The sequence below is a fragment of the Aspergillus welwitschiae genome (genome assembly GCF_003344945.1).
Source record: "Aspergillus welwitschiae strain CBS 139.54b unplaced genomic scaffold BDQ94scaffold_50, whole genome shotgun sequence".
Classification (NCBI taxonomy): domain Eukaryota; kingdom Fungi; phylum Ascomycota; class Eurotiomycetes; order Eurotiales; family Aspergillaceae; genus Aspergillus; species Aspergillus welwitschiae.
This window is the reverse complement of record NW_020798744.1, coordinates 126,875-140,671: the sequence shown is the minus strand read 5'-3', so window position 1 is coordinate 140,671 and position 13,797 is coordinate 126,875. Positions and strand designations below refer to the sequence as shown.

At 48.5% G+C, this 13,797-nt stretch overlaps 4 protein-coding genes across 4 annotated transcripts; 1 reads left to right on the top strand and 3 right to left on the bottom strand.

Annotated features, from left to right (window-relative positions):
* Positions 1-62: 62 nt before the first annotated feature.
* BDQ94DRAFT_152933 (kinesin family protein) lies at positions 63-1,593 on the top strand. Its single transcript, XM_026768065.1, has one exon. It carries the CDS (start codon positions 105-107, stop codon positions 1,446-1,448), a length of 1,344 nt encoding a protein of 447 aa, XP_026621014.1. The 5' UTR covers positions 63-104; the 3' UTR covers positions 1,449-1,593.
* On the bottom strand, positions 1,557-3,187 carry BDQ94DRAFT_107561 (putative aminotransferase family protein (LolT)). Its single transcript, XM_026763492.1, has 3 exons — positions 3,070-3,187; positions 2,403-2,994; positions 1,557-2,334 (listed from the first exon to the last, which is right to left on the bottom strand). Exons 1-3 carry the CDS (start codon positions 3,158-3,160, stop codon positions 1,665-1,667), a joined length of 1,353 nt encoding a protein of 450 aa, XP_026621013.1. The 5' UTR covers positions 3,161-3,187; the 3' UTR covers positions 1,557-1,664.
* A 1,936-nt stretch (positions 3,188-5,123) lies between these two features.
* BDQ94DRAFT_163164 (alpha/beta-hydrolase) lies at positions 5,124-6,935 on the bottom strand (the record flags this gene model as incomplete). The annotated part of the gene is made up of 4 exons (XM_026769689.1): positions 5,124-6,016; positions 6,094-6,320; positions 6,396-6,681; positions 6,743-6,935. The coding sequence occupies 4 exons, from the start codon at positions 6,933-6,935 to the stop codon at positions 5,124-5,126; spliced, it is 1,599 nt and encodes a 532-aa protein (XP_026621012.1).
* Positions 6,936-11,213: 4,278 nt separating this feature from the next.
* BDQ94DRAFT_175144 (arylamine N-acetyltransferase family protein) lies at positions 11,214-12,260 on the bottom strand (the record flags this gene model as incomplete). Its single annotated transcript, XM_026772460.1, has 1 exon — positions 11,214-12,260. One exon carries the CDS (start codon positions 12,258-12,260, stop codon positions 11,214-11,216), a length of 1,047 nt encoding a protein of 348 aa, XP_026621011.1.
* Between the last annotated feature and the right edge of the window lie 1,537 nt (positions 12,261-13,797).

Here is a 13,797-nt window from a genome sequence, read left to right as displayed (position 1 = left end):
TAGACTACATTAAGACGGGCTTCATGGCACGTGCAAGCCAGGAGTAAGATTCAGGCTGGCCACAATACTGACGCACTGAAGTCAAGAAACAAGAGATACGAGAAATGCCCTCCATCAAAGTCTTCACTCGCTGGCGGCCTGCGTTGCCCTCGGAATCGCAGGCCCCTGAAATCACCCGAACACAAGAATCCAATCCTGGAAAGAACACCACGATCGCATTAACACCACCGCCGTCCCAGAAACTCTCGCGCCCCTGGAAGAGCGACTCGGCTTTTACCAAGATATTCAACGCAGATGACTCTAATCGAACTGTCTTTGAGCATGTCGTTGCACCCACTCTCCCTCGGGTCTTCAGCGGGCAAAACTGCAACTTCTTCGCCTACGGACACTCGGGCAGTGGGAAATCGCACACCATCATCGGGTATAACTTTGAGCGTCAGGAGGAGTTTGGACTCTGTTTGTCAGCTGCAAAGGCACTCTTCGAGCAGCTACACCAACTCAACGAGAAGTCCAAGGAGAATGAGAGGCTTCTCCTAGGTCTTCGCATGTACGAGCTGCGGAAGAACATCGCCTTTGACCTCCTCAACGACCGATGCAAGTGCCATATCCGCGAAGGCGCTGACGGGAAGACCCACGTCCGTGGGGAGACGGAAACCCTCGCCGACGGGAAAGTCCGCGTGCGGCCGATCGTCACCAAACCATGCTTTACCTTTGATGAGTTCCACGCTCAGTTGTTGGCGGGTATTCAAAGCAGGGCAACGGGCACATCTACGATCCATGATCAGAGTTCTCGGACGCATGCTGTGTTCGAGGTTGAAATCGTGACGAAAGAACTACTGGATGCGAGGGATGCCGTCGTTGAGCGACAATCCGAGCTGGTACCGGTCGGGAAACGCGCTACTGATATCTACATCGAGGAGAATACGAAGGCTATCATCCAGACACCGGATGGCAAGTATGTCCCGAATCCGGACTATCAACTCAATCAGACAGCGATAGATGAGGCCGAGGCAAAGAAAGCCGAATACGAGTCGCGCGTCCAGAAGGCGGAAGACTATGTGTCAGAAGTGAAAATGTCATGCCCCCATGCCTGTCTGGGTGGAAAGATGGTGTTTGTGGATCTTGCTGGCTCGGAATACTGCCATGACAAGGGTTCTGTGTCTACAATGCGAACAAAACAGACCCCCCAGGAGCAGCAGGAGAGCCGACAGATCAATACCGATCTTCTTGCCTTGAAAGAAGTCATCCGGGCGATGGCCCGGAAGCAGAGTCGTATTCCCTTCCGCTCATCGCCCCTGACGATGGTTTTGCGCGAACACTTCGTCACGGGCGGCGATGATGGAGTTTCGGCTATGATCCTCACGACGTCGCCTTCGTCGGAGCAGTACAACGCTACAATTGATACGCTCAAGTATGGAAACCTGATTGGGATGGCGGGAGATCGTTAAGGTTCTGGCGAACATTGGCGGTTGCACTCATCTATTCGATGGGCTTACATGAGAGGAACATGTAGATCAGTATCAATCAGTTCGATCGCCTGCATGGCGCACTGTAATCGCATAGTTAGGAAACAAAGTTTGGCACTATAGACCAATGCTCGCTGGGTTTGTGTAACAGCTACTGAAGGCTCAATTGCCTACTTTCACGCACGCCATATCTGTTGCCTAATATCTTTTAGTCCTGTATCGCTGGCACAGTACTTTGAGGACTTCAGCCAACCACTCAAAGTCCTTTCGCTCAAGGTAGACCTGGGCAGAAAGTCTCACCCAAAGCCAGCCCCCATGCTCAACAAAAGGAACAAATGTCCCATGCTCCTCCACCAAAGTAGTTTGGAACCACCTGACCACCGTGCCAGCCTCATCGGCTCTCAAAAGCGTAACAGTAGAATCAGAAGCTGCCAAATCCTCCCTGGACGTGAACGGTAACCGGACTGTGCTCATGGCACATCGCCTAAGATTGCTCTGCTTCCCCGGTTGTAGGTCCCTCTCCTCCATAACATCTGTTCCAAGTGCTGCGGCAACGATATCGGCAGCCTCATTTGCTAATCTCTCCAGGTACTCGTAAATACGGTCTTCGCCACCACAGATCGTCTTGCGGAATTCCAACGCAGCAGGAACACAGAAGTAGGGCGTATCGTCATTGGTAGCGACGAATTCGAAGAGACTCTCAAATGCGCTTTTCGTCATATCGTCACTTTTCATGACAGAAGGGGCCGTCGCAGGAGAGTCTTCAGAGGGGATAAAACCCCAGGAGGTTGGAATGGTGGTTCGAATGAGATGTTGGTTGCGTTTCGGGACATATAGCACACAGCAACTCCGGGGGACGAAAAGCCATCTATTAATCATTTATATGTGAGACTACTGAGGGAGAATCAGAAAGCACAGAACTGAGCAGAAGCTTACTTATGACAATTACTCGTGAAGAAATCCGGCTGCAGCTTCCCGAGATCCAACGGCAGCTGCCCAATACCGTGCGCACCATCAATCAAGCTGAGGATTCCTTCTTTTCGACAAACTTCAGTGAGCCTTTCAAAAGGAAACCGCACAGCTGGCAGGCTAGTCACCACATCAAAAAGGGCAAGCTTCACGTTCAATCCCTCGCTCCGTGCCTCCCGGACGACCTGGAGAAAGCGGTCCACGAGTTTCTCGTGACTAATCGGCATTTCATATCGGACTTTACGAATCTGAGCGGCTCTAGATTCGATAAAGGATACAATGCCTTTTTCGAGAGCGCCGTAGACGGTTTCAAAATAAATGATGACATCATCTGACTTGAAAGGCAAGTTATGCAGGACGGTGTTCACTCCCGTAGTGGCATTTTTGACAAAGACACATTCGCTCCGCGGGACATTCAGTAGCTTGGCGACAGCCTCGCGAGACACATCTAGCTCTTTGGGAGTGGTGTAGCGGATGAATGGATCTGGACGCGCCTCAACTTGATCCTGGAAGTGGCGCAATGCGGTGCGAACCGCTGCAGGATAGGTTCCAAATGAGCCTGGAGTTGATCAGCGCCAGTGGATCAACCTTTGATGCTACAACGCTTGATAAGTTCTACAGCACGTGTTCTTACCGTGATTCAGATTTAGGAAGTTGGGATCGAAAAGAAATTGCTCACGCATCGCCGCCCCAAAGGGAACGATAGATGCATCAATGGAAGCCATTTGCACGTTGTGTATATTAGTTGAGAGTCAACTAACTAGAATCTAAGTTGCTTTCTTGCAATGACTCAATCTGCGGAGATGCCGACCGGCCTCGGCAAAAAGAACTGCGGCGGTACTTTTACCGCACTCGGAACAGTAACCAGTTAATCGCCTCACTACGATTAGCTCAGTAATCAATGGATGATATCAGGCATATTACTCTAGCTTCTGGCGCCATGCCACAATGCAGTTTCCAGCAATTGCCTTAACTCAGTATCTCCACCTGGGCTTAGTATGTCTCCAGCGGTCTCCAAGTCCTCCCAGTGCTGGCAGTAATCATTGATCCTCTCACCCATCCCAGACGCGTTCAGAATTTCTGCGAGGCGATAGGGCCATTGCCTGGTTAGTAGGCTACGCTAGATGTAATGTGTGTCTTAGCCTGTCCAGATATACATCACCTAATTGGCCAAAAGCCATTTTTAACCACGGTCAGACATTAATGGTTATTCAGCAGAACCTGCAATTTACCTTGGACATGATTAGCATCTCTGTCGATCTTATAAGATTCCCGCCCTTTTTTAATCCCTTCGTAAACGTGCCCCTGACACTAATCGTGACGCTGTGAGGCTCCATTATGCTTGTATAAATGAGCATAACCAACTGCTAGCACGCTGTATACTGGGGTACTGGCATTGCTGGGCCAGTGGCATGTTGCATGATGAGGAGTCGATGTGCACAGCGTTGCTCCCTGAAACCATTGCTGCTCATTTATCTCTCATACTCCAAGATCAATAATAAGTGTCGATAACTGTCCAAACTATCGGAAGTGTGAAAATCCGAACCCCCTTCTTCCATCCCAGGTTTTATGTTTCGCCTTGATTCTTCTTTGGAATTCAGAAGCACGAGACTGCACAGTTCCAGATACTCTGCACCTGCTGCCTGCTTGATTTTTATTATACCATTTTAAGGCAGAAAACTGTGGCTCCGAGTGGGGAATTTCTCACAAGTCATGGACTGGTACATGTTTGAAATGTCTTATACACTCCGCCAGATATTATTCAGTCCTGTATCTGCATTTTTTACGGCTGACAGTTATTGTCGCAATTACTGGAATCAATATGCACAGGCGCTTTCCTGCACTGTTGGTACTGCTCTTGATAGTAAGCTGTACGTCATTTGTATGCGCCGGGCACCGTGAAAGTCCCAGTACGAAAGCATAACATGTATCATTCAGGCCGACTCCTCTGATTTGGAATGAGTGATTTCCAAGCCAACAGTCCCACCGGGAATGACTCACTACTGATGAGTGTCACCTATCACATTTAGTGTAGTATGACTAGCGCGCTATCAGCAATGCTATGATTGATCTTGAGAATGCTTCGCTAGCGGACCTGCTAGTTTTGCCTCATGCACATTGTGCAGAGGGTGTCTTTGTCTTCGACTTAATCATTAATCTCACGCCATGATCCATGTCAATTCCCGGGAAACCATCGAATGTTTTGTCAATGTACTCTGTCCGACAACCGGATATTTATTATAGATATATGTTACTGACACACTTATACGATGTTTGATTATGAAGTGCGCAGTCTGCATAATCTCGAGTTTCATTACCGAATTGCGGCATCAGCTGTGGAATTGCGGTGGATATCAATATAGCATGATGAGGAGCATGTATCTCGTAACCTTATATGAGAAAGACATTATGCTGCCAATAAAAGGCCAAGAAATATCAATGTGATTTGACTATTTTCTGTAGTTAGGATTCTGGGGGCAATACAAGGTTAAGTTAAGATCAGAAGGAATCGGTCCGGTTTATGTAGTCTTAGCCGTAGCTACGGTGAAAGGAGGCAGCATCAAAGACCAGGGAATGTCATAATAGGAGTTGTTACTGGAAGCAACAAAATTCACTGAAACTATCAATAAGTGAAGCTTTTTGGAAGAAAGATTACAGTGTGATGTCAATTAATTCTAAGGCGGGAGACTAAAGAGTCTCAACTTGCCCCAACAGCCACTGCAGATGGCGATACGACACACGGCCTTGATCCTGAGGCTGCTTATGCCCCGACTGATATGTCTCCGCCCACATCAAACCGCGCTCATAATGTTGTACACCCATAACCCCCTGAGGGCCATCCAGCCCTCCATATCCCTCCTGGGCCTCAAAGATCTCATTCCACTGGAGATCGGGCATCTGGATATCGATCGGTGTGGCAGGTGCGGACTGGAAGCCCAGCTGGCCGTTCCAGGTCATATTCTGGATGGCGAGGAGGGTGCCGTTAGTGATAATCAGATAGTCCCAGTCGCCGTTGGCAATGAGCACGCGGTTGGTGGCCTCAATAACACGCGGGAGGACGCCCTCGGTGGGGTTGGGTGAGTCGTCCCCTTGCTGCTCCGGACCCGGGTCGGCGTCGCCGCCAGCGAAGACGAGGTCGTAGCTGCAGAGCTCCCATTCCACATCCATGGGGGCGTGCAGGGCCTTCTTGACGTCCATACGGTTAAAGTAGGTGGTGGGCGCAGGCTCGTATGCCAGGTCCGTCGGCCAGCCCAGGACGTCCCAGAGAAGTGGACACTCATCAATGACGCGGTAGGGGTTGAAGCATGGGTTTGGGTTGTAGGCTTCGTAGTAGATCATGTTATAGATGTCGCACTCGGAGTAGTTCATGTATTTTGGGGGTTGGATGCCGCTTGGTGGGAAGGCAAAGTACTCATCGAAGTAGGCCTTGTAGCCGCATTCTTCGTAGGTGGTTTCAAGCTCGTTCATGTAGGACTGATTGAAGTTGAATAGTGAAGCGTGCTGCTTGACGAAGGGGTAGGCAGGGAGTTCGGCCTGAATGTAGTCCCATTGGCCGATACAGGCGTCATAAAGAAGGGCTCCTAGAGGGGCGTTAAAAAGTCAGATTCAGCCAACTAAGCTTATAGGGGTAGTAGTTATGAGTACACAGGGCTCGTACCGCTCAGATTGAAACGCGTGGTGTCGTTCTTGTCTAGCATTGCCGACGAGATATAGGGAACATACCGACCGGCGTAGCTCTCACCGGTCATGAAAATGCGAAAGTTCTTTATTCCGTATATATCTTCAAACTTTTCAAAGAAGTCGAGAAAATCAGCGGCAATCTCTTCTTCGTTGGTGGCTGTAACATTTCCAACGGAAAATCCGGTCCCAACTGGTTGGTCAACCCTGAATTAATTCACATTAGTCTCATAAAATATACAGAGTGCATGCCTCCGATTTAATCCTCAGGAAGAAGCGTACCATAGCATGTTCGTCAAGTTGACCCAAGAATATTCGTTGATGACGGGTGCATAGGTACCAGGTTGCCATGTGAATCTGCCATTTTCCTGGAAGAATCCCTGTTCGGAGGAACAGCCTGGCCCTCCATTGAGGTAAATGGTAAGGTCGTCTGAAGGTTCGCCTATCTTGGGTTGGAAGATATAAAACAGGGATCGAGATCCATTGTTGCTGTCATCGATAGGGATCGACCCCGAGTACATCTCCCCAACATCGAAGTGCACATCGGGTAAGCTTTCCACCAAGTGGGCTATCCAGGGGATGACCATATGTCAGCGACGAATAAAGTTCATGGCTGGTGTAATACATACGCTTGGTTCTATTATTGAAGAATCGGTAGTCGGAAGTGTTGCTAGACTGAGCTCTGGTCGCAGCACGGTACGTAGGATGACGTTTGGAAAAGTGAGCGGCAGCCCGACTTCGGTCAGATTGAGTTGCTTCTGCGCCGTTGATCAGCAGAAGTGCAGCCGCAACTGTCACTGCAGGTGAAATCAGAAACATCATCCTGGATCGAAGTCACCCAACAAGCTTTGACAGCGGAAGAGCGACGTTCAGCGGCCAAGGGGATCGTGTCAATCTTGTACCCAACCAGAAGAATTCCTCCGTCGAACCTGATGGCCAGGGGTTGGGCTCATTTACTCCGATATTCTAGCGACGGACCAGATCCATTGAACTTAGATTATATTTTCCGATGGTTCCAATCGTCATGGTTGGAGTTACCAAAGCTAAAGATGGGTCCGTTCTACTTTGGAGTTTGGAGAAGTCTTCTTTACAGATTGGGTGCAATAGCGTACTTTTCGGCTTGCCGATCCCTGGTAAGATGGCACCGAGCAATCAGTTGAGTCTAGCAGATTATTAACTGGCCAAACGCGTTGCAGAAATAAGAAAGTCGAAGTCATTCGCTTGGCAATAAAGTGGCTTAGACGGTTTCGTCAGTTCCCGCCAGATATCTATCTGGTCAAGGACCACGCCGATCCGAACCAAGTTTGGTCAATTGACGATGCAAATGGTTTTCTCTTTGTAGCGCCAAGACATGCAAGCCGGACAATAGCCGCGGATCATTGAGCCCATGGGACTGGGAGATTCCTCACTCCCCTGTTCTTGACTTCGTTTACCAAACCAGGATAAAGCATAAACAAAGGATTTCAGGTTTATTATTCATTTATTCCTTCTCCATTCCTCCTCTGCGTAGTCTGTTCGCCGTGTGTAATTCGAACATATGGATAGATGAACCTGTGTTTTATTCACCGACGAGGGTAAGGTTGCCTGACAGGTGAATATTTGGTGGAGCTTTTCAGGGTAATTTGTCTTGTGTTTGTAATCAGCACGCAGCGGATGGGGCCGAATTCGTCATTCCCATTCGAGAACCGAGTTGGGATCGTAACCCTAGCATCCCCACTGGACCCTGTGCAAGTGCGCCGTGAACTCGACGCACTTTCCCCAGAAAAGAAGCGGATATTTGGTAGTTCCGGTGCCTCGGGGCTTTTCTCGCCCGCTTAGATAATACAGGTCAAATGAAGCTCAACCTCGAGCCAATTATCAGGGCGACTGACTCGATCCATACACAGTCCCTGGATTGGATCTGACGATCGGCAGCAGCGTAGCCTCCGCTACGGCAAACTCATCGGCAAACCCCAAGCCGATGGGTCAATGTTCGCAATCATATCAATCAAGAGTCATATCAATCATATCATCAGTCCGATCTCGGTTTCTCGGAGAGTTCTCGGTACCCAAAGACGGGTGAACGACGCTGACAGGTATGGAGACGGACAGCGGGATTTGGCTCAACTGGCCTGAAAGGGAAACTCGACCCCTTATCACGAGCATCACGGTTTCATGTTCAGGAGAATTGTCTTTTGATCCTCTTAATGCAAAGGGTCGCCCTCTGAATACCTACTTACTCCTGATCAAATCTGCTGTCAGTAATAGTGCCCCTTTTTCCTTTTCTTATTCTCTCTTTCCCCTAAGTCGTTCTAGCCATATCAATATTAGAAGCGTCTCCCTGTCATATAGTTGAAAGGATCAATAATATCATCACAATCGAAGAGTTCTTCTGCTTCTATTGATATGGCTTATGAAATGTCCAGGATGGGCAACGAAATGGGGAAGAATACTTCTGCCTGTCGCTGATCTTCATCATGATCATGATCAGCATCCCCATCATAACTCCGTAAACCTCCGGGACTTTACTCCACGCAGGCCACGCGTAATTTAGCCTCGACACGGGCGGCGCACTTGGCCGTGTCGCGGGTTCATCTTACCAGTTCCCAATTTCCAATTTCCATCTCATTGCTTTGTTCTATACTAACGTATACTAAGACCATGGGTTTGTCGGTGGTGGAGTTCCGCTAGATCCGCCGTTACAATGTACAGTATTCAGACTCAAATAACGCCAAGCACCTGCTAAATGGACTTGGACCGGACGAAGATACATCTTAGATAAGTATGCAGGCGAATAGGACGAAGTCATTTTGAAGAAGGTAGAAAATTCTCTATTCATAGCATGTAAGTATGAAAATGTTCGAAGCAATGGTTTAACTTTTCTCCAGATCAAATCTTCAGTCCTTTCCAATCGGTCACAAATACGAAACGCCTCCCAAGCCACCCCAGAGCTATCTTTAGGGATACATCATCCACGGAGGCACTGCTAACTGAGGTTCAGCTCATCCAACTCTACTAGATACATTCCCGAGGCCACTAGATATGAAAGCACGACTTAGACGGAAACATAGGCAATACTATATATGGATTTTGTATAGACGCTACAACTGCAATCAGCCGCCATGGACACTGGCTATAAACAGTATTCGATTAAATCTGCTACACGGTAAGTAGCATGTAAGGCTATGACTATCTTTGTTGTTGGAGACTTCGCCAGCTAAGTAGGAAGAACCTTACTTGGCTAGATCATAAAATCAACCTCTTGTGGTACAACAGAAGATCAATCTGAAATATATTTACCATTTGCATTCGGTGGCCCGCTGAATATATATATTCAATAGTAACCTCTGGTTATTGTGCAGCTAGATTTAAGCCCATTGTGCTGGCCTCAATCTTTGATACGAGGATAATTTTGCCAGTGAACAGGATAGCAGAGATATGAAAGACTTGTTTTTCAAGTATTAGTATATCTTGTCAAGATTCGCCGGCCTAGTCCAGTCTTTCCGGATGATAAGTATATATTAAATAATTAGCTACAGTCTGGATTTTCAGGGACGGATATTATCCAGATTGTGGTAGCATTATCACTGTCGCTACTATCTGTATTGGCTGGTAGATATAAAATAGGTCTTTGGGCATAGATTGAAGAAAGGCACGCTGTGGTTATACGGTTCCTGGAAGGCTTCCTCTGATACATTCAGTAAGATGCAGGATTCAGCATCGAAAATATAATATTGGCTCTGAACAACAAATTACGTTCTTTGAAGATCTCTCGTGTGGGAGCGACTAGCCGGTCAGATGGGACTGTTTGCACGTTCAAGCACGTCAGTCTCAGAAGGGACCGCACCGAAACCCAGATTGTACGCAGGCTAGGATAGACTGCTTCACTTGTGAAGTATGCGGTTGCCTTGACGATGACAGTCATTGTGATGTAGGGGATCTAGAACGGACATTACCGTGAGGCGTTGAGAAAGCATGCAGCATCTAGGTGAAGGGATATCTTGAGGAACTCAGTCACCAGCATCGCGGGACGAGCCCCGGGGACGCCGACAATGACTGTTGCAACATGATGGCACGATATTGTATGTTGATTATTCGAAAGACTCGGCCTCAGACCCATGGAAATGTACAGATGGTGTCATCACGATAGGCATCGGAGTTCGCCGGTCAGTGGATTACAAAGTGGAGAAGTCGGGCGGGAGAGACCCAAAGGCACCTGGATAATATACGAAGTAACACCAAGGTGCAAGGCATCATAACCAAGAACATGCTTGATTGGACATACCATCGCCAGGACGTGCCAGCAGGAAGTAGGCAAATTGTTGACGTTCCTCCAATCAGGGAGGCAAGAATGTTGGGTCATCAGGGAAAAGAAGTATTTCGGATGTTCGACCTGTGGAATTTTTGGGCAAAAAGCAAAACATGGGAACGAAGTAGTTCGATTAGAAGAGCTATCAAAAATAATATAAGAGTAAAAACATACAACAGAAGGGATTCGCTGGTGGTCACCCACCCAACTACTAACCTCCCGGCGTGTGGCTTAAGTACGGCTGAGCGGACGGGAAGCCCTGTTTTCCACACCCTATGGTCGTATGTGCTATCTTAATTCCCAGTCTGTCTTGTGTAGCCTTGGAAAAGAAACGTTGCAGGCGATAGACGTGAGCCAGAGCTAACCTAGAACGGTAAATTGCTTGTGGCTAGCCAGGCGACGGAGAGATATGTGCTCCTGCCAGATGAAGCTAGTCTCACTTTAAACAGCCAAACATGAGATACTGGGCACTTTGGTAACAGCCCTCAAGTAAGTCCGGTAGGAAAATCGATTAACATGCGGAGGTACGTAATGACCCGAGTGCAGTTGGGTTGGGAGCGGAGCATGGAGTGGCTTTGAGCGACCACGAGTCCTTTGAAGAGAATATGCAGTAATAAAAAAGCGATAGTTGCCCTCTCGGCCCCGTCTACCGTGCATTAAGAAAACGTGAGGGCTGGGATGTGATGTATGCATGCACACACGCACGCATTCAAGGGACACATGCCTCGCCAAATAATCAGGTTGCGTAAAAGGTATCATCACACGATGGCTAGTACCATTATGAGATCGCCCAAGCCCTTTCATCTTAGACTTCATGCTAATTTCCGATCATTTGGAATCGCCTTCTTCTCTTCATCTGTCAGGTGCAGGTCAAAGATTTCAGCCAACGCCTGTAAACGCTCATCTTCTGTCCTACACTCCTTGATGACCTTGCTATTGGCGCCAATTGTTTCCCTCACCGTGCCTTGGAACAAGGTGATATTGCCCACTATCACCTCCTTATCCTCGTCCATGAGCATTTTCGTGGAGGTGACGTATCTGGTAAACCAGGATCGCGGGTTTGTTGACGTGAACCAGGACATGACTTCGTAGTCTTGGGGCAAGAACTCTGTCTCCGTGAAGCAATAGACTGGCAACCACTCTTTCTTGGCGTCATCCGCTGGGTTGTAGCAGACATCGAAGCACCACATCCTCGGCGGTCCAGTGCTGTTGGTAGATCGCCTCGCGTACGTCTCTGGTATAGGCCGTAACTGCACGCGAATCAAACGTGGGGCGATGCTGGTTGTCTGGAAGCCGTCGCGCAGCGGATAAGGGAGGTTAGGACCCTTGGAACCTATCCCAACATCTACAACGTACCACTCGTCATCCAGTCGAACAAGATTGAGCATGTGGGTCCACCCCTCATAAGTGTTGCCCTGATTGCGCCGGACTTCTGGGTAGGGAAGCATTGCCCGAGCCACGCGGCCTCCGCAGTTGCGCACCTCATAGCCGAGGGAGCGAAGGACGGTGCCGAAAAAGGTGTTGTTCTCCATACATCGCCCGCCAAGCCGCCGACGAACGATCTTCGTGTAAAGCTCCGCCACGTCAAGTGTGACGGTCTTATGTGTGGAATAATGCAGTGCGAGGTTCTCCAAAGGCACATTGCAGGTGTGATAGCGTGTCAAGGCCTGCAGCAAGGGCAGCCCATGTTCTTTGGTTCTAGCCTGTGTGGCATCTTTCAGCACAGGTGAGTCGAGATACTTCTGTGGAAGCTTAAGACGCTCAAAGTAGTCCCCCAACTCGACATTGCTGTAGCGAGGACAAGCGTTCTCTCCCAATGGGAGCTGGGTAAGGGCGGTGGGTGCAGGGTTGGACGACATGGCAGGATAGGCAGACTAAACACAGGGGACACCTGAACCGTATACGAAGCTCTTGCAGAACAATTCCGGAAGAAGTTTTGAGAATTGTTATATATCCTAGGTGGCTGAACCGGAGTTCGGTGAGGAGTGCGAGTGATTATTTGCAAGGCTTTCAACCTACATATACCCGGTGTGCAGGTGGTGGATCATTATCAATCTGGGGAAATATACTTCGCAGTGATCAGTCTTCGATGATCCCTGTCATCGCTTATTGACCAATTTGCTGCCGCATAAAGCATCATCTGGCATGCTAAGATGTAAAGGATTGCAGTCCCTTACTTATAGTTTTCTGGGACTATACTTCTTACGGGTCCTCTTATTTTCAAATCAATACCATAGGAATCCAAGTCTTAAACCCATTCTCGTTGCCTAATTGTGGCCCGCCAGCTGCCAGACGCGTCTCTCGCGCAGGGGTGCTGCTCGTGGGCCGGCATGGGTAATTGGTTGAACATGGCGAGAGATGGCTCTTGAGCACATCATTGAGCTGCTGTAGCTTGTGTTCGAAAGACGTCATGCGCTTTTCTAGATCAGACTCATAACCCTTGCAGATAATGACGTTGGTGGCCGATTCTCGGAGTTCGTATAGGCAATCGAACCCCAATGACATGCAGGACGAGCGGGACGGGCGCTAATCATTGCATCTGCTACAGGCACCAAGCTAGGGAGTAACAAGCTGGCAAATCTGTCCTTTTTTGCACTCGTTGGCATGGCATACTTGGACTTGCACACGCGGCAGGTTTTGCATGCCACACCGATGCTTCGGCGCTTGTTGCCGGGGAAACGGCCTATAGGCTCCGAAGCTGCTTCCGCCATTGTAGCCTTTGAATCGCAATGTGTATGTGTGTGAGAGATGGATCAGAAGCCAACAATGGTCAGTTAGTAGGAAACAGAAGCCTATTCTGCGTTGGACGGCCAGGCTTTGGGTTTTACAGCAGCTTAAGCAATCGCGGGAAAGGAAAACACGCTGTGCTTTCTTTTTTCTCCTTCCTCCTGTGGACTGCTGTTGATGTTAGGGGCTAGTGTTGGCATGAATACGACCAGAAAAAAGCTACATACCATCTCGTCACTCTCTTGGCACTTTACATCTTCAGTTTCCTTTTTCATTAGTTCAAAATAATATGACATGTCACCTATTCCGCTCAATCAGCGGAGACTGAAAGATGTCTCCGGAGTTGGACTTCACTTAATGACTCGAAATGCCCCCGTATATGTTGAAGCGCACGAATACAAACAACCCATACTCCTTCAGACCCACGCACGATATTATGAAAGGTGACACTCAGGAGTGGTCATGCTTCTTTTCTTAGTCACGGACTACCACTTCCTATTATTTGTTTAATACTCTATATCTGAGATGGCTCTACCCATTATTAACATACTATCCATGCCTACATGAATGAGAGTGTGGTGCTATAAAACCCTACCAGGCACAGCGAATGTATACAGCATCTGTATTGTCACGGAAGAGTTTTATATTCCCGCCGGTTGTTTATTATCG